The sequence below is a fragment of the Protopterus annectens genome, chromosome 12.part0, assembly GCF_019279795.1.
Source record: "Protopterus annectens isolate FY-2018-M chromosome 12.part0, PAN1.0, whole genome shotgun sequence".
Taxonomy (NCBI): Eukaryota; Metazoa; Chordata; order Ceratodontiformes; family Protopteridae; genus Protopterus; species Protopterus annectens.
The window spans coordinates 395,448,350-395,476,028 of record NC_056746.1 but is presented as its reverse complement, the minus strand read 5'-3'; the positions used below and the strand labels follow the sequence as shown (position 1 = coordinate 395,476,028).

The window sequence follows — 27,679 nt, the reverse complement described above, 5'->3', positions numbered from 1 at the left end:
GTGACCACAGATGCCTCCCAGCTGGGGTGGGGGGCACTACTTGGGAAGGACAATCCAAAGTTTTTGGTCCCCTGAAGAAGCCAAGACTTGTATTGTCCTGGAAATGAGAGCAGTCCCCCCACAGAAAAATAAACAGGTTTTTCAGACAAATGTAATTCTGTGAACTGAGTTTTCAGTCAAATGTGTTTTAGTCCAGTGTGTTCATTTGTGAATCAGTGAAGTGATATTCAGTAAAAACAACCATAATCAAATTTATATCTATGTCTATCTATATAGCTCTCTCTCTCTCTCTCTCTATATATATATATATATATATATATATAATTTATATACATATAAAATATGTATATATTCATGTTCTCACACACACACGCACACACACACATACACCTGTATCTGCATATCATTTATATTCCCAAACATTGAAAGAAAAAATCCTGAACACAAAAAAGTCAATCTAAAAAGAGAGAGAGTAAAAATATTGGGGGGAAATTATTTTACACAGAGGGCTTGCCAAGACCTCTTGCAAATTATATATACAAACTCCAAGATCACACAACAGCAGGGAAGGGACAAATTTCTACTCTCCACTATACAACAATCTTGAAGACACAGGCAAAGCCATCAAAACTGAAGAGAGCAATGTTTGATAGAACTACCTGCAACCATATTTTATATAAATGCCGATTGTGTGCGTGTGTGTGTGTGTGTGTGTGTGTGTGTGTGTGTGTGTGTGTGTGTGCACATACGTGCATATATATACATGTATAAAATACATCTACGCACACAAAATATCTGTACATTGTACAGATAAATAGCTATAGTTGCCAAGCTAACATGTGTATGAGAGTCTGTGCTACATTGAGAATGTGGGATGCAGTATTGTGTTCACTCAAACGTGTGGTGTGGGGGCTCCAAATCCGTTATTACTGTTGATTTCATGCATGACTCTTGCACTTCAGTGCATAAGTTGATGATCTTAGCACTTCTCTGGTACGTTGCATTTGAACAGAGAAACAAGGCCAAGGGTGTCCTCTTTCTCCTTTATTTGTTTTGTATTTAGAGCTATGTGCTTAGAAGGTTGTAAATTGTATGTTAATCAAGAAAAGTTAGCTGTATTTGCAAATGATATTATTTTGTACTTGAAAAATCCAGGAAAGGACATTTTGGTGTTGTGGAAAATTTTGAGACCATTTCTGTTTTTTTTTGGGGATATAAAATTAATAAAGATGCAACAAAGGCTGTGCTGCTAAACTATATATCCATACATGAATTACTTCAGCAATATCCATATTTATAGGTTCATGATAAGATGACGTATTTAGGTGTATCCATTAAACAGTTTCCTTTTTAATTGCAGCTAAGGACATGTGACAGACTAAAAAGATAATACAAAAATGAAGAAACTGAAAGCCCTTAATTATGGATATGGATAGTAAGATGAGCAATGAAAATCTTTCTAGTTCCTTTAGTTATAGATACAGGTCAGGCATAATTTTATCAACCAGGTAAAAAGTTGTGGACTATAATTAATTTGGAGGGGAGGCGGGCAGGAGTTGAGAGATAAACTGATTCTCCCTTTAGAGCAATGCGGTTTTGGATTATCTGATTTGAAGGGATACTTTAATGCTACACTGTTAAGGCTCTTGTACATAACACAAGCAGAAGGTTATAAATCAAAGTGGAAAGGAATGATGATGATGATGATGAATTAAAGAGGGAAGTTTGAGAAATTGGGAGAGAACAGGATTTTGGATGCAGCTCCTTAAGGAGAATAACAAAAATCATATAGACTGTCATATTCGTAAAGTAGCAGAAAGTAGTCTTAAAAACTAATCCAACAAGGGAATGAAGAAAGGAGGTTTTGCCAGTAAGGATGACTGCAAGTAGGTGTATAGATAATAAGAAAGAAGAGGCTGTAAAATTTACTGGAGAAGATTAACAAAGGAGCATAGTTACTGGGTGTAAATAACTAGAAAGGGAACTGTAATAGAGTTGGATAAGGCCAAACAGAAGTTTGGACTGCAGGTTCAAAACTGTCATGTCTGAGTATAGGCAAAGAGAGAGAGGGTTAGGGGCGTGCCAGGGAAAGACCAAATGTGGTAGAGTTTTTAATTGAGTCTAGAACAAAATATGCTGTTAAAAAGGGATGAGTGCTGATGCATATAGATATTTTGGGTCTATATCAGAAGCACGAAACTGCTTTTGAGAGAACACATAAAGAGTGACACATATTCATCGAACAGCATTTAAGCGATTCGATGAATATATCACAGGGCAAGGAGGTAGTTGGCCAACTGCACGGAGTTGCCCTTTCCTTCCCTATAATGCAATCTCGGAGTTGGTATATTTAGTTAGGGAGGTGTGGGGGGCACAGCCCCCCCACGTTGGGGAGTGTGGGGGTGAAGCCCCCCATCTGATAATGGTTTTTAATTTTTATTTTTTCTGAATGGCCACTTGAATTTTTTCAGTAGGAAAAAATTTGATTATGTGTCCATTCACTATTTACAGGTTTTGCATATTATGTGTCGACTTTTATGTTGTTGCACATATGCGCTTTTGTTGGGGAGTGTGGGGGCAAAGCCCCCCATCTGATAATGGATTTTAATTTTTATTTTTTCTGAATGGCCACTTGAATTTTTTCAGTAGGAAAAAATTTGATTATGTGTCCATTCACTATTTACAGGTTTTGCATATTATGTATCGACTTTTATGTAGTCGCACATATGTGCTTTTGTTATTCTGATATAGACCCAGATATTTCATGATAACTGTAAGAATCAATCAGAGGAAGTTGGAAAAGATTGGGGAAAGAGACTGGAAAAGCAATTTACAAAGAAACAATGCGGGGGCATCTATATGGCTCCCAAATGTGCAAACAAGTCTAGAAGGTTTAGGATTTTTCTTGGACGTGTTTGCATAGGTATTTTTGTACTCCAAGCAGATTTCACAGATTTTTTTTTTTTTTTGGTAGATAGCTACTGAAGGTATAATGGGAAAGAAGGAGGTAACTGGAAACATGTTTTTGGAGGTGCAATGAGTTGGTAGATTTTAGAAATTTTCTACAGATTAGTTTTGACATAAATGGTGGAGGAGCAAATGGTTGTAACTACGAAAATTATTCTTTTGTGCTAGGATGTAAGATCTGAATTCCCTTGACAAAGTAAGGTCCTACTAATTTTAATGCTGTTGGTTGACAAAAAAGCAATTACTAAAAAATGTAAATTAAAAAATCTAAGCCAAATGCAATTGAAGTACTGAATATTGCAAAGGAAAAAAAGAACCGAAGGTGGGATAGTTAGAAAAGGGAAAGGAGCAAGTAACAAGTACTTGTAGAAAAATGTTCAGGAGGAAGAAACGTAAAGGAAGGCAGGAATTTGTCAGTTTATGTAAAATTGGAATAAGCAGTTATTAAAATGAAAACACTTATGTATACTGCATGAACATAATGAAAAATGTCATTGAGTTATGTTTTTTTTGTGACTGTATTTGTACCTATATCTTTGTTTAAATTATGATTTTATAAAGACATTGAAAAAAAGCCGTTGACTGTAGCACATAATTTAGCATCATGGCAACCTCTTTATGTACTGCATATAGTTGATGGAAAATTAGTGCATGCCAGGGAACATCTCATTTGTAAGCCAGGCTACTATTTACCAGGTTATGCTGGTTCTTTTTTAGGAAACCACTTTCCTCCTCATCAAACCTTGACATGCAGCAGCTGTTTTGCAGTGTGTTTATAATTATTGTAAGGAAAATAAATTCTAGCGAGACTTGGGCACTGGAAACTACTGTTGTGCTGGCCATGTGTAGCATTAGCACTGATGGCTTAACAGGCAGCTCCTAGTGACATGCTGGCTGTCACCTTTTGAACAGTAAGTACTGTGTGCTGTATCAGTGGTCTGGTCTGTTCTTGTATAGCTGCTATTTCTATACTGACAGGGACAGCAGATTTGTTCAAGTCATTCAGATATTCTAGGCCATAGAGAAGTTGGTGATTCTCATTGGTAGTGAAGGTCATAGCCCTTCTGCACTGTTTCTTGTTCTTATAAACTGAGCACCAGTATGAATATACCATTCTGTTGCTGCTCTGTGTAGTACATTTATCCAGACAGCAGTACCTTCTTTCACTTGGAGGTAGCTGTGGTCCTGTATATACTGTGGATGATGCTTGTGGCCCCTTGAGTGGCTGTATCACACATTGTACAACAGTAAGAGTGTGTGCTTGTAAGTCTGTCTTGTCATTATTGCAGGTTTTGTGACCATATTGTAACTTTGTATTTGAACCCCATTCTGTTTGTCTTTTATACTTACTTTTGAGCGTGTTCAGACACCTCAGTATTATTACACTCGGTCCTTTACTCCTTTTGTGGTTTTGGCACTGTCAGCATTTTCAGACGGATAAATAATAATAATACCTCACTGGCCTCTTGTCAGATTTCATATGCTGTGCAATCAGATGTATATTTTTGTAGCTTGTGTGAAAACTATAGCTGAGAACACCATGCTGTTTGTGTGTACAGTCACTGGCTACAGTGCATTTCTCCCCTAATGTTGTCATCCTTGTGTGCACCTAAACACCAAGGTACACCATTCTGTCCTCTGTACTGTTTTTGTTCTTGATATGTCTGTGTACTCAGTAATTCTTAGTGGTTAAAGACTCGTTCTCAAAATGCTGGCCACTTTGTTTAGTTTACTGTGATGCATTTCAGCCAGCATTTATTTCTCAGTATCCTTTATCCTAATGTCCTGGATTGTAAGGTTTCCCAGTTGTCACTGTCTACTAGCCATAATTTTGAAGTAATTTTTAGCTGTTTCACATTCATTATACTACAATTGCTGTTTATTTGTTCTGGGTAAGTGACTTTCTTTTCCTATATTCTTTCTTTTTCGAATTGTAGCAATGGTTCTGTGAGAGCAGTGTGAGGATATTAGATATGGTTATATGTGCTACCATGACTGGCTAAAGTTTTAAATTAACCTGTGTTATTACATGCCAGCATGACTAGCTTTGTCTTTTGATTATCACTCTGATTTATGCACAATGTTTGAATGTCAAGCAGTGTTGTTCTGACTGACCAAATGTACGTGTTTTTTAAGAGAATTCTGAATGTATGTTATGCCAGAGTCAGCTGATAAGATGTGATGTTATTGTGTGCCAGGGCTGGAAGAATAGAATCTTCACTCCAGCTGTTTGTTTTTCAAAGTTTGATTTGAGAGAATAGAATTATCCTCATAGCAGCTTCCTGTTACTTAAAAAAAACTTCTATAAAAGCAGGTTCTGCGAAGCAGGTTCTGAGTCAGTCAGTCCAGTTGTTTTCCAGAGCTGTTCAGGAGTAGTAGTCCAGTTGTTTCTGGAGTAGTTGTTCCAGTTGCTGAAGACAGACACCAGCCTTGAGTGTGGACATAATTCCTCATCTTGCCTTGCAGAAGTAAGAGTATAATCTTGCCTTGCTGAGTTATTTTGATTAGATAGGGACAGTTAATCTTTTGATAGTTGGGGAACTACAGCTAGTTAGTTAGAGGTTTTCTAGGTTTTCTATAATCAATGTGAGAACTATCCTATGGTATTATTGTCATATTTCCTGTGTGTGAGATGCTGTTGTTTATTGGAATCTGTTATTCAGTATTTACACATTTTTAATCCTTTTATTTATTATTAAATGTTTTACGACCTCTCATTGTGGTTGGTTATTTAGTAAATATTTTTAATAACTTGAGAGTGTTTATGCCTATTTGATAACACCAGGGCCACTCTGAAAAGCCTTACTGCTTGGGATGCATGCTACCATTTGTTTAAATATCCATTTTTACAGAATATAATTGAACACCCCTTTTGAAGGTGGTGTGGTATTTGACTGGTGGTAGCCATTGCCTTGTAATTTGGGCAAAGAAACGGCAGGTAAATCTGTGTCAGTCTTTCCCAGGAGTGTGTGTATGTGTGAATATCAGACAGTTGAGTGAGTGTGTTAGATACCTAGAACTGGGACACAGTGGTCTGCATTGGTTATTATAGAGACTCATTTGGGGACCTGGAGTGAAGCATAGTCCACTCCCAGATTTGGAACCTGTTCCCAGTGTACTCTTAAGGGGAAATTGTATATTTCTATCCCTGCTTTTAGTGACACTTCGTTACTGGAGACAGTGGTGGGGATTGTCCTAAGCATTTTGCTCACATTATTGGCCACTGGAACTCATGGATTTACTGTACTGCTGTGCGACTCCATGTTACAGCACTGTTGTCCTTTACTGTGTTAATTGTATCATTAAATTCATAGTTTAGTTTTAGAGAATTCTTTTTCGTATACCAGAACTGCTGTGGTGGTGCTGCGGTAGCATTGTCGCCTCACAGTAAGACGCTGTCCCGTTCGATTCTCGGCTAGAGCGTCTTCTGTGTGGAGACATGCGTGAATGGGCGTACCTTCATTGAAGGTTGTGCGTCAGAGCTGGCAACTCGGTATGTAAAAATCTACTGCCAATCATTAGCGGACCGGAGTTCCACTGTGGCGACCCCTAACCCGGAAAAAGCCGAAAGACACAACAACAACTTTTTCGTATACCAGAATGTTTTCTCTGTAGCTTTGAAAAAAGCATACCATCTTTTTTCACTTTAGTCCTTCTTACTGTAAATTAAGATGATTCGCACCAACAGACCTCAAAAACTCTCAACACAAGAAATCTGGACAAAGCCAGAAATAATGGGGGGGGGGGGGGGTCAGGGGCCCAAAAATAGGGACGGATTTTAAATATTGCTCCTATAAACTTAGAAGGTTGCTAGAAGGACAGATTTTGCACTGTTATACATTTTCTGTAGGATATGAAGTCTGAAACTCATGTAATTTAGTAGTATTTTATGACTTCTGTCCTCAGTGATTTGTCAGAAGATCACAAAGATTATGACGGACAGACCAAAAATGAGAAGCAAAAATCTGGATAGTCTGTGAATATCTGGACAGGTGAGAAGGATGCATACCATCCTGTAATTGATAGACTTGTGTGACTTTTTTAGCAAATTAAGTCATAAAGAAAGAACTGTTATTGACATTAATGTCATTAATGTTTTATTTTTTTGTTTCTAGTGCTTGATTGAGGCTGTCTACTTGATGGATATTATTTGCCAGCAAGATTCTTCCTTTGTCTACCGAGCCTTCTCTTGTCTAAAGGCCTTGTACAGTAGGATCTGTGGAGATTTTGCATTTGCTAGAGTCATCCTGCCTATTGCACAGTTCTTCCTTAGACACAGTAAGAAGCAACTGTTTGGCTTTGTAAAATTCTTATTTTTGCATACCCACTTTTTTATTTTTTATACACACATTTTTAAGCTTAGCTTTATTGTACAGTTCTTAGTGTTGAACTCTAATGTAGTTGCACTAGTTGATACAGCTGTTAATGGCATAAAAGATGCAGGGGTGCTTGTTAACTAAATGACATGTAGAGCAATGTGAAAAAAAATATCTTCCTGGAAGTTACATAACTATCCACATGTTATAGGTTCATAGGTTCATAAGTATGTACTAGGCTGTCTGCCCGAGGGCATCTGTAAGCCTAGCCAGAATGTGTTGGCTTTCAATGCCCCCCTTAGATTAGTTCCCTGTGCCTCTGTCCAGCAGAGCCATTAGTTCCCTGTGCCTCTGTCCAGCAGAGCCACTGCAGTGATCCCTGAGATAGATTTTCTGTTTCCCATCCACTCGCAAGGTTTCTCTTGAAGAGTGGTAGTGAGGAGCTCTGCCTAATGTAGATTGGAATCATGTTACAAAGCAGGGGAAGTCTCTGGGACAGGAATCTATCCCTCCAGCATGTCCTATTTATCGTTATGGTGAGGTTTAGATCCCTAGATCGTGTGGCTCTCGGGGATTTGTTTTTTTTAGGTGGGGCATGTCCATCAATTCTTGGTTGGACATGGCCTTGTATTTCAGGCAGAGATCACCTCTAAGTAAGTGGTATGCAACCGAGTACAACTGGAGTTTCTTCAGTTGGGCTGCATAGAGGATCTGTTTGAGGCCAGTAATCCTCTTGGTGAGGTACTTCTGTGGTCTTTCCCGCTGTTGCAGGTGTCTTGTAAGGTACATCCCAAATGGGGTGTTGTACTCTATGATGGGTCTGATGAGTGATGAGTAAGAGGGGCACACTAATCTCTTTTGTTCTAGATGTGAACCCTTTTGTGATTAGGTGGGCCACATAGAAGGATTTTCTAACCACCTTAGCAATATGATGATCAAAGGAGAGATTACTATTTACTTGGGTCCCCATATCCTTTATTACATTTTCTGTATTCAGGGGACTACCACGTATGTGGTAGTTCACGGGTACTTTGTTTTTTCCAAAGGGGATGACTATGCACTTTTTGGCATTTAGCTTGAGGCCATGATTTTGACACCAGGTGTCTGTCTCAGTGAGACCCTTCTGGAGGATGTCTGTATCAGCTGGAGAGTCAATTATGGCCCCCAGTTTGCAGTTGTCTGTGAACCTGGTCAGCCATAGCCTTCCTGTGCTTGCCTGTACCTCTGAGAAGTATATACCGAACAGGAGGGGTCCCAGGACTAAGCCCTGGGGGATGCCACTTGTAACCGGTTAGAGTCGGACCTAGAGCCTGCAACTCTCACCATGTGGGTTCTATCCATGAGCCAAGTGGCAACCCATCTCGTGACATAGGGGTTTATGACCAGGCTGGTGAGCTTGTCTATAATACCAGAATGGGGAATGGCGTCCCCATCTATTATGTTCCATCTATTGGCTATTTGGCATGCCACATTTGTTGTAGCATATATCTGAGTATTTAATTTAAATGTTTGAATATTTGTATAATTTACAGTGAAATTGCAGTTAAGGATCAGATGAATTTCACGCCTCAGTTTCTTTAAACATCCAACTCGAAATATTTTTAAGCTGTAGATGTCGAACGGGTCATACTAAGATATATGTATTCTTTGAGAGATGCAAGTATTTGACTAGGTGATTGTTTTTCATACTGACAGTTAACAAAGCTAGTATCCTGTTCCAACCACTACTGGATAAAGCACAGATATGCATAGTGGCAACACTGTAAGTTTAAAGTGTTGTTTAAAGTCCATATATCTGTAAGGGTCACTGCAGAACAAAAATCAAGCACATATGAGTGAGGTCACTGAGACATGGTCATTAAAACAAAAGGTCACTTCTATGAACCGTGGGAACTTTACTTGTAGATAAGTTTAATTTATGATCATTTTAGGGACTACTTTTATTTCTTGATGCACTTCATATGACACAAAATAAACATAAATTCAAAATTGCATTACAGCACTTGGGTCACTACAGTGGTTTAGCAGTAATGCAACAACTCTCCTTTCATAATCTTATATTAAAATGCAGTCTCATCCCCATCTTCATCTTCTCTTCTGTTGTTCCTCAAGGATTTGTTCTTGGACCTCTTCTCTTCTTATTGTTCAGTAACTCCTTTCCTTCAGACCTTACACCATAGACATCCACTTGTGTGCTAATTATCTCTTACTGCTTTGTACCTTGGGTAATACTTCCATATTTCAGTACTTCCGTCAATACTTCCTGCAGCTTACCTAATAGTCTGTTAACTGGTTTACTTCCAAGAGGAGGAGTTAACTGTTCCAAAAAAAAAAAAAAACTTTTTGTTTTCACATAGATTATCCAACAGCACTAGATCCTTGACCTCTGTATCTCGATAGCCACTTTAGGTATACCACTTTATCCTTCTCACTTTTAAGTGCTGTATTGAAACTGTCATCTGCAGAGTATTGGGTATAAGAAATAAACATACATTGGGACTTCAGAGATGGCTGAGCACTGATCAGCAGCTTAATTTCAGCTCCCCCAGTGTGAAAAAAGAAACTGACAAAAAATGGCAAGTAACTTTGCCAGTTTTAGTAAACTCATTTACTGGCTAGTAAGTACACTGTGTTGATGAAAATAAAGAAGAATCTGGAAGCTAGAAAAGGTAAAGAGAAAATGCTAACTGAGAAGAATCCTGTAGCTGTTCTGCCAAAAGCAGTTTAAGTAATGTAGAGGGGAAAATAATCAAGTATGCTCAAAGCTGATTAAATTAAATGGAACATTGAAGTAAAGGTTGGAGAAAAAAAAAAGAATCCTTAAACAGCTATTCAAATGAACTGATAAAACTGTAAAAATCAGAGGAGGAAATGAAAAATAGTTATCGGAGTATGAAACTGCTAAAGAAGAGCTGTTTCAATAAATGGGAGAGTTGGAGGACAGAGCACGCAGAGAAATCTTGAGATTTTCTGCTGTTCCAATAAATCTGGAAGGAATAAACTGTATTAATTTTATGGAAGCACAATTAATAATGGTATTCCACAGCAGGATTTGTTAATTGAAAGGTCACATTGTTTGCATGCTCCAAACCTGACCATGAGAAAGCAGCCAAGAGCAGTATTAGTAAAGAAGCAGTCATACCAGCAGAAGAGTCCATCCTGTCAAAACTCTGGCAGAATAGCAAAGTATTAAAATAAGAGACAGTAAAGTGTTTGTGGAAAATGATAGTTCACTGTACACCAGGCAGAAGAGAAGCAAATTTATCCTGGCAGTCAGGGGATGTAGGGAGACCGGTGTGATTTTTCAAGCTGCTTTATCCAGATGTCTTCAGAATATATTTTTTTTACCTGTAGGATCAGTCAGTTTGCAATGTTGAATAGACTAAGGAGGAAGAATTAATCATTTGTCCAACAAAAAGTGAACCAACATACACAAGGGGACTCTGCTTCTCATTCTTCTGTTAATAAGGATCATAGAGAGAATTTCCAGTGAAACCTTTTCCAGTATTCCACAGGAAAATGCTTGAGAGACAGAAAAAAAACACAGGAATTGACTTGAAGACGCAAGAGTACCTTGGACTTGAACCAGTCTGAGAGTGGGAAATGGAGATGAACACGAAGACCACCAGCAACACTGAACTTGGTGAAAAAAATGTGAGATCATAAAGCATCAGTCACATTTGTGAAATATGGCTATACAAGAAAAAGTGGAAAGATTGGACTTTTGTTGACTTTATTAACACTATGGGGGGATGAAAAGTGTATACCCCACTTCATTGTTACTAATGTTCGGAAGGACACCGAAAGGAAGGGAGAAAATAACTTCAAGTAAAACAATTTTTGCTCTTAACACTATTTGTATAAAACATTTCATGATATAAATTACATATTATAAAGTAAAGCATTTCCAGTTATTGCTGTGTGTGATAAATATGCTAAAGAAAATAAGTGCTTTTTCCCTTCTTTTTTTAGTTCAAAAAATGTAGGCATTACAATGTAAAAAATATTAGAGGTTAGACAAAAGCATGATTAAGTTAATATGCTGTAGTCTTGGGTTGCTAAGGTGGGGAATGGGATGTAAAAGTGCACAGATTGTAGTATATGTAGAGTTGATATGTTTTCTTTTATTTTTGGATAGGTGAATGTCTGGATTAAGACCTTTGGCTTAATCTCATAAGTTTTTTTTGTAACTAAGTAAATAAGAGCACACTGACTGTAATGAAAATGCTAAATAATTATTTAACAAATAAATGTTCAATGTGAGTTGAGCAGTCAGCTGCTGTACATTTTATGTTTCCATGGAGACAAGCTGATTACATGGCCAGAGCACTTTGTCTAAAAGTTAATGTTTTTGAAAGCATGCAAGCTGTTTTTCACATCTTTGAGAGGAATTAAGCTAAGACAAGATGGCAATCAGAGTAAGTAGGAGCACAGGCTGTAACATGCATCTTAGCCCCTTAATTTTAAGTTAGGTAATGTCTGTGTATGCAGATGTTGATTTGTGACAGTTGTTTTTATCAGGATAGTTAAATTTCATTATTCAAAGATGTACATAGTTTTATGTGTATGTTTTAATTTAATAGATTGTAGTGATGTTCTGTGGGTGCTTGTGTTTGAAGGTTTTCATTAAAACAAAAATTCTTGTAAAATGTAATACAGATTCAAATGAGATAATAAACAGCTGTGACAAAGAGCAAAGTGATGAACATTAGTGGGTGCATGGAACACAAAAGCTGGAAATAGACATGTAAAAAAGTTGTCATATATAATAGGTGGGAATAATAACTTCTTATTTTAATGGCTACACTACCATATTATTTTGGAATGTTAATGGGCTCACAAATATAGACAAAAAAGGAAAGTATTGAATTATATTAAGAAATGCATAGTGCAAACAGCAATGCTACAGGAGACATTTGGAAAGAAGTAAACATGTAAATTTGATAAAGAAATGATTTCAGGAGGGATATTCAGTGAAGTATCAGGGAGAAAGGAAAAGGGGAGTACTTACACTAATTACTAGAGGAGTTCCAATAGGAATAGAAGAAAAAAGATAATGATAGATTTCTGGAGGTAAGGAGCTATGTGCAAGTGAGGAGCATTATGCTGGCATGTATTTATATTCCATTTAAAACTCCTATTATGGAGCTGAAGAAACTTTTGGGAGAAATAATTAATTTCACAGGGAATATTACTTATAGTTGGTGACTGGAATTTGACTTGCAGTAGTTAGGCTGTATCTGGGGACCTAGAAAGGAAAATATAACAAGGAGGGTAGATTTCTGAAGAAATTTAGGGTAATATTTGGTGCAGAAGACAATAATTCAATAGTAGGTACTCAGAGAATTTACATACTATTTCCCCAGGTACAGTAACTGGGCTAGTCTAGACAGAAATTATATTTCACAGGCACATGTGCATTTAAATGAAAGCTTCAGTACACATCCAATAACTATTTCAGATCAACACCAATAGCAACTAAGATAAAAATGCAAGGCAATGAAGTAAAAATGAGTCCCTGTGCTTTCCCACTTACCTGTTAAAAGAGAGGAATAGGAATTGGGTGGTGGAAATTATACAAGAGTTACAAGGAAAGAAAGACATTTTTTCAGCAGTTATAGCTAGTGAGTGGGATCAAATGATTTTTTTTAAATAGGGGAGTAATAAAATAAAAAGAGAGATGGTTAATAAATAACAGAAATTGTTTAGAGGGGTTGAGAAAGGTTAAAGTATTGTAGAATAAAGGGAATCTGAAAGAATGTGAACAGGCGCAATTGCAGATTGATAAAGAGAATATAAGGGAGTATTAGGATAATATGCAGGAGTTTAGAAATATTGCTTTTAAGCAACAATTTTAATAATTCAAGAGCACAAACACTTTTAGCACAATGACTTGGGCAACAGAAAGTAGAGTGTTGTTGTCAAACTTATGGAGCCTAAGACAAGAAAAAATAACCAGAAATCCTGTAGCGGTATTAGAAATATTTTGGAAATTTTATGAAAATATGTTTAAAGCAGGGAGATGTGGAAATCAAGAAAGAGCACAAATGTAAATATTTATGGAAGACTTCAGTAAGCCAAGATTAGAGGTAGATCAGGCTCACCAATTAACAGTTAAGATTGTAGGTCGCTATTTTTATCTCATCTCTTGCTGTCAGTCTGCAGGAAAGTCTCCAGGAAAAGACAGTATTCCTGTGGATGTTTGGAAACTAGGAGAAAAGAAAGAGATAAAACCTTCCAGATCTTTAATAGTATTTTAAAATTAGGGGAAGTGCCAGCATCCTGGAAGAAAGCTGTGGTGGCTGTTATACCTAAAGACTGTAAAGACCCGGCAGACCCAGCTTCATATAGGCTCATTTCAATTTTAAACCATGATTATAAAGTGTTTGTCTCTACAGTGACTAAAAGAATGGCAAAGATGCTCCCAGAATTGTTAGATGTGGATCATTGTGGTTTTGTGGAGTTGAGGCAAACATTTGACAACATCAATAGAGGAATGATGATCCAGAGGGAAGTAGAGTGTAAGAAAATACTGTTGTCAGTGGGTCTAGATGCAATGAGAGAGAGCAAACGTCAGAGTAAACTGGGATTTTGTGAGTGAGGCAATGGAAGCATTTGCATTCCCTGATATAATAATAAGGTTAATTAGGAGGATATATGAGGGCTGGACGCAAAAATTAATGTAGGAGAGTTCCTTTCTGACAAGATGTATTTGAGCAGAGGAACCAGGCAGGGGTGTCCTCTTCCCATTTGCTTTATATTTAGAAACCTTGGTAAAGAAAGTAAGGGACTCAGAATTCAGGGATATAATTTGGTATAGTAATCAAGAAAAGTTGGTTCTATTTGCAGACAATATTATTTTATACCTGATAAAACCAGAAAAGTATTGTGGAACGACTTGAGGCAGTTTCATGTCTTTTTCAGGATGTAAAACTAATGAAGATAAAACAAAGGCTATGCTGTAAACTGTGCACACCTACAAAAAATGGACACACTAAAATGAAGTATTTAGGAGTATGGATTAAAAAGGATCCTGTTATAGCAACTAAGGATATGTGGGAAAAGTATAAACAAAAGATCATACAAAAACTGAGAAATTGGAGGCTTTTGTTTATGGATAGCAAGATAACATTGAAAATGTTTAGTCCCTTTAGTTTTATATACAGGTCAGGCACATTTTTATCAACCACAGAAGTTGTGGACAATAATTAATAGAGCTGAAGGAATTTCTCGTGGTGGGGAAGAGTACAAGGGTCAATTTGGATAAGTTGATCTTTGTAATAGAACAAGGAGATTTAGTATTACATGATTTGAAGAGATGTATTAAAACAACACAGTTAGGGCTCACATATGTAACACAAGTCAAAATCTAAAATTCAGTGGAAAGGGATGATGATGATGATGAAACATGGGAGAAAATTCAAGAAATAAGGAGAGAGTGGGATTTTGTATGTAGATCTTTAAGGAGAAAAACAACAGCCATACAGAAAATTAGATTCATAATGTAGCAGAAAGTATTCTAAGAACAAAGCCAACATGAGAATGGAGAAAACAAATTTTGCAGATGGGAATGAATGCAATTAGGGGTACAGAAAATAGGCAAGAGAGGGTCAGAATTTATTGTGGAAAACTGTAAAAGGAACCAAGGTATCGTGAGAAAATAACTAGAGCGGGAATGGTAATAGAATGGGAGAAGGCCAAGAAGACATTTGAATAGCAGGCTAGAGACTGCCTTCCATATCAGGGATTGATATCACAGTATAGGCAAAGAGAAAATGATAGGGAAATCCTGTGTGAAAAACCTGTGGTGGTAGGGTTTTTAGTTGACTCAAGAAAAGAAGCTGCTGTTTAAAAAAAAAAAAAAAAAAAAAAGGAATAATTAGTTGGGCATGTAAAATATAGCATGATAACTATAAAAATTGGGAAGAGAGGTTGTGTAAGCAATTCACAAGGAAACAATGGGAGGACATATGTATGGCTATCAAGTATGCAACAAGGTCTAGAAGATTTAGGATTTTTGCTTGGAAGTGTTTTCATAGTTATTTTTATAGCCCAAGCAGACTCCAAATAATTTTTCCTCAGGTAGATGGCAAATGTTGGAGGTGCAGTTGTGAAGAAAGAGGTAAGTGGGAGCAATTGTTCTGGGAGTGTAATGAGTTGGCAGACTTCAAAAATTCCCTACAGAATACACTGCTATAATTACTGTGTGATCGAATGAAATGACTGTAACTAAGAAAATTACATTTTTTGAGCTGGGTTACAAGATCTTAATTGCCTAGACACAGTAAGGCCATGTTACGTTTAATTCTGGTGGCTGCAAAAAAAAAAAAAATAAAAAAAAATATATATATATATATATATATATATATATATATATATATATACATACATACACACACACACACACACACACACACACACACACACACACACACACACACACACACACTAGAAAATGGAATTCAAACTCCAAACAAACTATACTTGAGGTAGTAACGGAGGTAAAAGAACATGAATTGGGATACTTAGAGAAGTGTAGGAGAAATTACATAAAGATGGAAACTGTGGGAAGAATACATGCAAGAGTGTTTTGGAGGAGGCATATGTTTTAAGGGAAGGCAGGAACTGAATAATTTGTGCAATGTTACTTAGATTATAGGATATATAAAAGTATATGTGATATATAAGGTTTGTAAATGTGACCTTGTAAATATGGTTTGATTATTTTTATATAAATGTAAATTGGCCTGTGTCACAAATGATAATTCAGTAAAGGTACTAAAAAAAAAACTTGAAGCAGGATCTTTAGAAAAGGATAGGAGCAAATTACATAGAAAAAATGGAAACTGTAAGAACAATGCATGCAGAGTAATGTTTTAGAGGAGCATATTGTTTAAGAGAAGGCAGGAATTGAATAATTTATGTAATGTTGCTTAGATTATAATATATATATATATATATATATATATATATATATATATATATGATATATAATTTTTGTAAACTTGAACTTGGTAATATGCTTTGATTACTTTATCTTTATGTAAATATAAGTTTGTCTATGTCACAGGTAATAATTCAATAAAGGTGTTAAAAAAACTGGAAGTGAGATCTTTAGAAAACGGTAGGAGCAAATTACATAGTAAAAATGGAAACTGGGGGAACAATACATGCAGAGTAATGTTTTGTAGGAAGAATGAGATTTAAGGGAGGGTAGGAATTGAGCAATTTATAGAATATTGGATTGATGATAGATGTACAAAAATAGGGTGATGTAGAATGTTTGTAACTAGAGATGTTAATGTGGTTTTGTTTTCTTTTATATAAATGTATGTTTCCCAATGTCATGGGTGATAATTCAAGTAAAGGTGTTAGAAAAGAATTAAACATACATTAAGATTTGATCATCATATGTAGTTAAAAAAAATCTTAAACTAGGACATCTTTATAAAGTCAAACCTTTTTCTGTCAGAGCATGCACGTAAGACCGTATCACAAACCTATCTCTTCTTCTGTCTCCTATATGCCTTAACAGTTTTGGTTAACATACAGCCCTCTCAGCTAGCCAAACTGGAGAAGACTTGCAATAAGATTACTTAGTGCTTACTCAAATATTTTAAAATCATAATGGTGATTGCCTGTCCTATACTCTGCTTATGTTAAACTGCAGGGCTGCCTCCCAACAAATATCAGAAATATCTCATCTCATAGAAAACATACATGTCAACAAAAGGGTTCTGCACTTGTAATACCCCCATTACTAAGACCCCTTCTTATTCTAATCATTCCACATATATATTTTAAAATCCTAATGAAATCACGCCTGTCAGCAAAGCAGTCTTGCCTTTGTACCATCATCATTACTAAGTGCCGTCCTCATGCAGCAAAATCAAGTATCATAATATCTGCACAATTTGTATCCCTTTTATGTCTTAAGTGAATAACTGTATGGATAAAAAATACGTATGGCTCATCTGCTGCCTGTGTACTAAAATTTCAGTGTGAACTGATACATAAACTGTAAATTAATGTTGAATTTTCTGTGAGTTACTGTAGCACGTCACAAATAGTGCATGGTGTATTTTACATGGTCATTGTCTGTTAAATTAAATATAGCTCAGTGGTATGTAGTATACTTTTGTTAGTTGATGCTAATTGCTTTGTATGTAATGTGGAGCTTTTCTCCCTGAGCCTCCACTGAAAAGAGGAATTACCTAAATGGACTTACCTGGCAATCAAAGACAAATACATAATTTACATTACAGAGGTCAGTCCTTGGACCACCTCTGTTTGTCATTTACTTATTGGAGGTCAAAGCTAATGTTAATGGTTTCTGATTGACCCTCACCCACATATTTTTAGCTATTGCTTAGACAGATTCTGGCAATTTGAAAGAAATAAATCCTCATCATTAAAAAATCCAATTTAGAAAATTACTACAAGTCAAGTAAAGTGATTTTGACAACAAAGCTGGTTGTACAAGTGTCTTTTATGTTTGTGATTAGTGGTTGGTTGCTGATGTTCTGATATATAGTGACAAGTTGAGGTTTGTTCATTGAAACATATTTTATAGTTTTTTCTGAAATGTAATAATTAGTACTAAAAAGGGGTTTAATTACATAGATATAGAAAATCCAAAAGGTGTTATTTCCATCACTGATGCTTTTGACATGGATATGGCTAAAATCTTGAGCCCCAGACTTTCAGCCAAGGTTGGTAGGCTTGAATGGTGGATAGCTGTCTTGTCATCTTTGGGGAAGTTGGAAATATGCACTTTTGTTGGATCCAACCCTGATGGAGATCAGGTAGATGTAGAGCAGCTCTAGCAAACCACTAAAAGATGTGAACTGTCCATGTGCCAGCTTGTGTGAAAGCATGATAAAGACATGTCTGACATCATTGCTTGCTTGTGTCCAGAGAGGTACAGTTGTTGCTAGTTGCCTGAATGACACCGTGCCATGACAGTTCAGACTTCTGTCCATCCTTCTGCTTTTGGTACCATGATTGTTCTGTTGACACAAGGGCCGCGGTGGTGCAGCGGTTAGCGTTGTTGCTTCACAGCAAGAGGTTCTCCCCTTCGATTCTCAGCTGGAGCGCCTTCAGTGTGGAGTCTGCATGTCCTTTCTGCGGTTGTATGACGTTTAAAGACATGCAGGTAGGTGCGTGCATGAATGGGTGTGCCTTCTTTGAAGGTTGGGCATTGGGCTGGCAACTTGGCACCATAAAATCCACTGCCAATCATTAGCAGACTGGAATTCTGCTGTGGTGACTCCTAACCGGGAAAAGCCGAAAGAAAGACTATTGTTCTCTTGACACAAGGGGAGGGAAGGTATGACTTCTGGCCTTATTGTAATGAGAATCTTTGTTAATACTGCTGGGATTAGAGATGTTAGTTGTAGCTTTGGATGAGGAGATTAGAAGAGTGCTGGGAAAAGCAAGTTGTTAATGAGCAATAGGATTAAAAATGACTAGATCTGAAGAATTTTCAGAAATGGAATTTGCATTCTGTTTGTTTAGGCGTTTTGATGAAAAAAGAAGACTACAGATTTTCATTTTACTACAGCCAGGCCAGAGACTAGGTAACTTGGATTTAGTTAAAATGGACAGTACTGCAAACAATTCTGCTTCTGAACAAATGCAGACTATGCGATGAATGCAGCACTTCTTGCAAGGATACTGTCTACACACTGAAGGTTAGGTTGACCAGGCACATTTGGCTTTGTTTGTTCTGTGACTTTACAGGTAAGAGCTAGTACTCTGCAGATAGCAGCTGCACAAACTACAAGTACCTTGTAACACAGCTCTCTCTGCACACAGGCTTCTGAAATTGTGAATTTCACTCAAGCTCCCAGTATAAATGCCCCTATGTAGACCCAAAGCCCTGCAGACTAGAAGCCCACATTGCATTACATAGAAATAGCCCCATCTTAATTCAGTACTCTAATATTTACAATGGCAATTTCTGCCTTGTCTTGTATTTCCCTCTACCACCGTTACATCACCTATGTTGATAGCTGTCTAGTTCCCCCACTTTCAACTTTGCTATCAAATCATTGAAGTAACTCTTCCAGTGTTTTGAAGTAGTTGGTGTTTTTCTAGTCCCTCTCTCCTGTGAGCTTATTAATCGTCTTTCATTCTCTTCATCATTCTAGTGTTTCACTGAGAGTGGAATAGTTCCCTTATCCTTTCCAGTTACTTCATCTGGAATATTGTTGTAATTTTCTAGTGGTCAAGCTCTTTCTGAACTTACTACCTTAGCATACTCAAGTTAGCCAAACTGAAGATAAGATCACTGAGTGGCCTAGCTGTGAGCTTCCTGCTGTATATAGATTGTAGATGGACTAATGAGATGGGTCTACTTCACTTCACTGAAAGCTCATTTCACTGAAACTCATTTGACTGAGCACACATGACTGAAAGCTCACTTCACTGAAAGCTCATTTCATTGAAACTCATTTTGTTGAAAAGTATATGCCCTTTTCCCCATTGTAGTGCGATCCTGGAGTTAGTATATATAGTAAGGGGGTGTGGGGGGCACAGTCCCCCACTTATTTTATACATTTTAACTCATACATGGATAGTTGCAACTCCAATTAATAACTGTTTTTAGAAGATAATATATACCCAAACAATTTGGGGGGCTACACCCTCTTACTATATACTCCAGGATCACACTACACTGGGGAAAAGGGCATATGCCTTTCAACAAAATGAGTTTCAGTCAAATGAGTTTTCAGTGAAGTGAGCTTTCAGTCAAGTGTTCTCAGTCAAATGAGTTTCAGTGAAATGAGCTTTCAGTGAAGTGAAGTAGACCCAGTGAGACATATACACTGCATGCAGAGACTTTTGTCAGGTGTGACTGCCTACTGAAATAAGCAGCAGGATTTAGATTGCATGTTGATTTATTTGGATGTGTTGGTTTATTGGCATTTGGGAAGGGGGGCCATTAGCCTACTAGATAATTGTGGCATTACGTGTGGCTCAAATGGCACTGTAGCATGGAGGAATAGGATATTAATCTGCTAACTGATTTTATTTTGTAGTCTTGAGTTTGATTCCTTCTCTGTCCATTTGTATACTGTGAAACCCTAAACAAGCTACTTCACCATACAGTACTCCTATGTTACGTCAGAAAATGGGCAGATGTACATGATGGGTTTACCCACTACAATATGCAAGGTAAAAAAAAAGCATAAAGTAATTTAAGAGAGAAAATAACCACTTGAATGGCAGTTAAATATATATTATTAAAAATGGTATAACTGGCCCTGGAAGAATATTATATGGTAAGAATGTATTATATGTTAAAGACTTGGGCTAATGGAGCACTAAGCTATAACAATATCTCCTTTGTTGTAATGATGATGGTGCTGTCATTGCTGTATATATAGGCTGTCATACAGTAGTGTGCTTATGTTGCCCATGTGCCAGGACTGCATAATATTCCTGTATGCATGTTAGGGTATGGAAAATTCCACCTTTTTGCATAGTTCCGCTGTATGCAGGTCTTCCTTACTGTAAACACTATTTACTGGTGTTTTCTGTATTGTTCTTCAGAAATGCAACAGTAGTATATTTGTAGCACAGCTTTTGACACTGAACTGGCTCAACATGCTAGTGCCAATCTCTGTAAAACATACAGGCCTTCCTTCATAGTAATTGTCAAGTGGAACTGAGTAGGTGGCAGACTTAGAATTGTTGTTGTGTTGTAGCTCCTATGGTCCTCTGATGAGCAGTTGTGGTTGCTGCAGAATTTACATGTTCCCCGGTACTCATTTCTGCTCAACTGGTATTCATTTGTAATTTGCTTACTAATACCTGGCTTTGCTTTCCTCCTTGTTTTTCATTACAAATGCCTCTTTTTCTGTATATTTTATGGCCATGGATGATGATGTTACATTCTGCGTTTTTCTCAGGGTAGACCGCATTGTGCCTGCACCATTAAAAACAAGATCATAATCAGCAGGCTGTGCTGCAGACATGTAAGTTCCCTTGAGTCTGAACGCATGACTGAAAAGCTGCTGAGCAATGGTACGCATACTGTTGAGTGAGATATGACATTTTGAATAACTTTTTAGAGAGAAAAAATTAAAGTAAGAAGCTTCAGAATCATTTGATGACTTTGCTATTTTTACAGGCATTTTCTCCCAGTTTTCCTGGTTCTGCTTAGAGTATTGTGTTTGGAGGATTTTTGTCCATGATGATCCTAGTTTTCTTCTGTGTATCCAGCAGTGATTTCGTAAACCTTATATTTTGGTGATCTTGGTGTGCATGTCATGACCTCTGGTTTATGTATCTGTTCATCAGAACAGACAGATGCTGCTCTAGTTGGCTGCTTCTCTTTGCTTTGCTGAATTTTGGCCACTGCCTTTCTTTTCCTGTCAGACTTTCTGTAGCTAGCACTGGTCCCAGTCTGCATTAGTTTTCACCATTTTAAAATTTTCATACAGTGTACTGCCTCTGCCAAAGCCTTCTCCATTAAACGGACTTCTCTTTGAAATAAACTAGCTAGAGGATTTCCTTGACATTGACAGCTTTTTTAACAGCTCTTGCCTTGCAGCTCCTTGACCTTTATTTCAGTCTCTGCTAGTTAGTACTCCTACGCTTAGTTGCATTTCTCCATTTCTAATCCCTTTTCTTCAAAGTTACCACCTTACAAATGTACTATCACTACATAGGTTCATAGGTGTGTACTAGGCTAATGGCCCTGGGGCCTTTACAAGCCTTGCCATAAGATTACCCTGGCATTGTGCCACCTGACCTTAGCTCCCAGTGCCTCTGTTGAGTAGAGCCACTGGTGTTATCCCCGGGGTGAATTTTCTGTTTCCCATGCACTCATCAAGATTTCTCTTGAAGAGGGTCAAGCAAGGTGCTCTGCTTGACATGTATGGGAAGTCTGTTCCATAGCATTGGCAGTCTCTCTGGGTTATGAACCTGTCCCTCCAACATGTTCTGTTAATTGTGGTAATGAGGTTGAGGTCTCTGGAGCGTGTGGTGTGGAGAGATTGGGATTTCTTTAGATGTAGCATTTCTAACAGAGCTGGGTCAGACATGGCTTTGCAAGTCAGGCAGAGATCGCTTCTAAGTAGGTGATATGAGACCGAGAATAGTTGGAGTTTTTTGAGTCTGTCCATATAGGACAAGTGTTTAAGGCCTAGGATCCTCTTTGTGAGGTACTTTTGCGACCTCTCCGGTTGTTGCAGGTGTCTAGTGAGGTACATGCCAAATGGGGCATTGTACTCGATGATTGACCTAATGAGGGAAGAGTAGAGGGAGACAATGACCCCTTCTTCCTGGATGCAAAACCCTTAGTAATGAGATGTGCCACATAGGACTTTCTGACCACAGTGGCAATGTGGTGATCAAAAGAGAGGTTGCTGTCAACCTTCCCAGGACTCTTATCATAGGGGACTCCATTAAAAGACATACGTATGCAGACACACTTCCCAGATCTCTTATAATACCTTCTGTGTTCAGTGGATTACCATCAATGTGGTAATTCATGGGAACCAGGTTTTTCCCAAAGGGGATGATGACACATTTTTTGGCATTGAGCTTAAGGCCATGGGTCTGACACTAGTCGGTAGTCACGGTGAGGCCATTCTTTAGGATGTCAACATCACTAAGGAGTTAATAATAGCTCCCGACTTGCAATCGTCTGCAAACTTTGTCAGCCAGAGTCCCATCGTGTTAGCCTGGACTTCAGAGAAGTAGATACCAAACAGGGGAGGACCCAGGACCGAACCCTGTGGGACTCCACTCGTGACTAATCGGCAGTCTGACTTGGTGTCAGCTACTTTCACACTGTGAGTTCTGTGAGCCAGTTTGCAACCCACTGAGTGATATAGGGGTTGATGCCAAGATTAGTGAGTTTTTCTATGATTCCTGAGTGGGGAAGGATATCAAAAGCCTTGGGCAGATCAAGGTAGGCTGTATGAACTACCTTGCCTTCAGCTGTAGCTCTGGTGACTAACCATCTTTCTTTTTTATGATTATCATTGCTTGACTCCAACCTCTTTACACTGTGTTCCTTTCCAAAGCTGTGCTGTCTGATTTGTTTTACTGTTTAACCTGTTCTGCACACATCAGAGGTCCTAAACTGTTTTGAGTGTTCAGGTTACACTTCCCACATTTTCACTCTGCTGTCCAAGCCTAACTTTCTCTCATTGTGCTGCTGCTGTCATATGCGAGACCAACCCACCCACCTGTCCAGTCCTAAATGCTTCTTTAGTGTGGTTGTCTGTTCAGTCCATGTTGCTACTTGCTGCACAAACCTTCCAGCATAAAATAATGTGGTACGCACTGTTTTTCCTGAAAATTCTGCAGGATTACATGCTCTTATAATGTTCTGTATGCACTCAATAAACAATAATTTTATTATCGTGGCATTTTTTAGTGTTTTCATGAACATTATATATGTATTTTTAAAATTACCATATCATTCAAGTAAATGCTTAATTCCCTTGTGCTTTCCTGCTCAGAAGTTCAGTTTATTGTCTTTGACTTGCTTAGCATTGTCACAGTTCTCTTAAAACTTCCATGTTTTATTGCATAGTACCTGTAATGTGCTTCATGACCAAGGTTGTGGCTGAAAGGCATCTGTAAATATCAGTCCCCTCTTCTTTTCAAAATTATTTTGATTGCTTAACCAGTTAGAAAACTTACTGCTAATCCATGTTAACTAAGACTTATTAAAGTAATGTATGCATAATTTAAACCCTTCTACCTTTTTACTTAAGAATTTGTCAGAACCTTTTTTTAAGATAATAGCCACATTTACTTTCTATCAGTTTTCAGTAAGTAGGGATGTTATGTTTTATTTTGCGTCTGGAATTATGCAGTATCAAAATTGTTGCATTATGGGATTGTGGCTTGGATGGCAAGCTGAAAGTAGCAAAATTGTTGAGCTCTGCAGTTCTTAACTTCTTCTGATAGGACTTCTTATATAATATCACCAGTAACTACTTGGAACCAACAAATATAGAATCTGGAAATCATAAGCTATATGTTGATGTAATTTTTTAGCAAAAATCTTTGTATTTTCCTGTCAAATTCTTCAGAAGAAGGGATACTGAAACTACATCCTTAAAGAAAGATGAGCAACTCCAAGTTTTCTCAACAAGATAACTCGATGAAGAAAGACATACAGGCAATTCTTACCACTGTACAAGACTCGGTGGTAAAAATAGACAAACTGAACCTGAAAGTTGTTAATATAAAGGAAGATACTACCAAACAGACTTACTGAATGATTACCTCAAACAACAAACTGCCCAGATTGCTGCACTCAAAGACTGCAGGCTAACAGAAAGATAGGAAAACAGTTTTTCTTTTTCGGGAAAATATAAGACTTGCAGAGAAGATTGATGACATAGAAAACAGAGCCAGGAGGAATAATATAAGAATCTATGGCATCCTGGAACAGATGGAGGAGGACTATATGATAAATTTTCTGAACTTGGATACCCAAGACTTTAAACCTGCCAGAAGCATTATCCTTGGAGATTGAGAGAGTGCACAGATCATTAACTACAATCCCTTCAACCAGTAAACTTACTCATCCTAGATCTATTATTGTAAAATGTATCTCTACTCAAGACAAGGACCTTATTTTAAAAACTGCCTGGTCTCTTGCTCCACTGAAAATAGGAGACCAAGCCATCAGATTTGACAATGACTTTTTATTCCTTGTGATGTCCAAAAGAAAAGCATATGTCCCATTAATAAAATTGTTGCAAAAAAGAAGGGATTAAGCACAACTGATTTTTTTCTGCAAGAATAAGACTGTGTCTACCAGAAGGAAAGAAAACTTTTGACACCCTTGAAGAAGCTTCCACATTTGTCCAAAAACAAATCTCTTAAGTCAACCTGAACCCATGGATTCTTCAGTGAATGTAAAAAAGCAAGCATCAAAAAGTGAATGGACAACTAAGGAACAAAGAAACCTAGAGACAAGTAAACATTTTTGATTTTTTTTTTCATTTCCTCTGAAACTAATTCTCATCTTAATTACTGTAGAACTACTCACAGAAGGTAATGTAACTTTCTTTTTCCCTGTCAATTTGCTTACAATAATGCTAATGTTCATATAATATACATTATCCAAGCAGTTCTACATGTATAAGACTTTATGAAGCAACAGTCCATTTCATCTGTACTGTATTCCTTTCATATCCAAATCATTAGTGAAATAGTATAGAATTACTCTTGTCTATCACAAGCCTTTCTCATCATCTTAGTCTCAGTAATGCAATATTTAAATAACAGATATCAAGGGAACACTTAAAATGTTATATTTAGATGTTCTAAGAGTATTGTTATTTTGATTAATAATATATGCACTTGGTTCACTTTGTCTTTTATTAATGGTTTTACCAGCCAATGTGACTAAATTTTACTTATACTGTTTTTCATCATTATCTTATTACTTCAAATTTTAATGCTTCAAACAGCTTTTTACACTGCTGTCTGCTTATATATAACAGCCACGAATGAGTGTTTTGTGCTTAAAAGTCTTTACTCCACCATAAAATTCCCACCTGCTTAGTAATTTTGACAATTTTCATAACAAGCTTGGGCCTCATTTGGCTCTCATACGTGAGAGGATCAACTTGCGATGTCTTCCAGGAGGTGGGCATGACCCTTGAACCTGTTTCTTCTTACTGAACACCATCAGCCAATCAGATTCAAGAACGGATGTTTGAATAGCTTTTTTGCTTATTTAACAACTGTTTTTACCAGAAGAGTTTGAAAGTATGTGTTTTCTTTAAAAATAATAATATAAACTATAATATGAAAATAGTTAAGGAAATATTGTAATATGTTCGTTTTTAGCAGAGACAGTTTAAATTGCAATATAACTTTGCTTAAACAGCTTAAATACCTGTATTTTATTTAGATTAGGTAAAAATAATTGACGTTAGTTGCCTCATATCATATTGATAGTTTAGCAAAAGAGTTTTTGTATGTTATGCACAAGTTTATGCTTTATAGTCGATATACATTCAGTATTGTGAACTGATTCTTCCTTTTCATATATTTCAAATGTATATACTGCTTCCCTTATGCTTGCTATTATTCTGCAGTAGCTAAGAGTTGTCACTAGACGTCATGGGAGGGTTAGTTTGTGGCTTCTATGAGTAAGCCTGGATTTAGTTTTTTCATGCAGAAGGTTGTTGAATTTGTATAGTTTTATTGTTTTTAAATTCAATGATTTTGCACTGTCCATAACAACATCAGTTGTAATACATGTCATAATGAACCCAGGAAACACTTTTTTTAATTTTACTTAAAGTAGCATTCTCTGTTAATTGACAGCATTCAGCATTGTATCTGTAAATGTCAGTGGGTTGAACAACCCCATAAAATGGAGTAGTATTAACAAATATTCATCTTTACATAAAGCTGACGTGTTTTTACAGGAATCTCACTTATCAGAAGATCTAAACAAATGAACATTTAAGGATTACAAGATTTTGATAAGTTTACATTTTAATCATAAGAGAAGAGGTGTTTTAATCTTATGCAAAAAATCAGTAAGAGTACTAGAAATAGTGGATTCTTACTCAAGCAGTGATGGTATGCTTGCATTAGTTGTACTAAGACTAGATAAGGAGTTGATTCTAACAAAACTGTGGAAGAAGGGCAAAATACTTAAGTACTAAAAAGATGTACACTTTCATTAATTTTATATTTATATTTTAATCATACTACACAATTTTTATCATTTACACACACCTATAATGAACAACAGATTGCTTTTTTGGATGTTAATTTAATTAAAAACATGAATAAAGGTAGATTTGAAGCTAAAATATATAGAAAGGCTACCTATTCCAATACTTTTCTGCACTTTTCTAGTGCCCACCCCTTCCAACAGAAGAGATCTGTAGTCAAAGGCCAGTTAGTACAGGCTGCATGCATGACTGCAACAAGACAAGACTTTGACAATGAATGTGAACATCTTAAGCAAATGTTTTTAAGAAGGGCCTACCCTTTATTGCTGTAAGGTCCATTGGCATATATAAGCCCATACTGCACAATGACAGTAGTACAGACATACTTGAGAATTTGGATCAGAATGTTGAGGGGAGGAATATTCTACAAACTGAACACAACACCAGTAGCAGTGATGGCTATCATTTGGGGTTTGTGGTGACATACACTTTGGAATTCTCCCTGATAAAAGAAATTATTTTGAAAAATTGGAATATATTCTTGGATGACAGAGATCTAATGGCAAGGGTAGGCACAACTCCAAAATTCATATTAAAAAGAGGTAACAACTTTAATTATAGAAAATTTGGCGAGTCAAAGGGATGAACCAATGTGGGAATTGTCCCTATTGTAAATACATTCAAGTGGGCACTAGCATAGTGATAAATGAAAGAAGAGCT

General features: G+C 37.0%; 1 protein-coding gene across 1 annotated transcript in view; it reads left to right on the top strand.

Annotated features, from left to right (window-relative positions):
* AP5Z1 (adaptor related protein complex 5 subunit zeta 1) overlaps positions 1-27,679 on the top strand; it is a 680,304-nt gene that overhangs the window by 292,710 nt on the left and 359,915 nt on the right. The window contains exon 9 of the mRNA XM_044089493.1: positions 7,083-7,245. Coding sequence (XP_043945428.1) covers positions 7,083-7,245 — 163 coding nt within the window. The remainder of the gene's footprint in view (positions 1-7,082; positions 7,246-27,679) is intronic.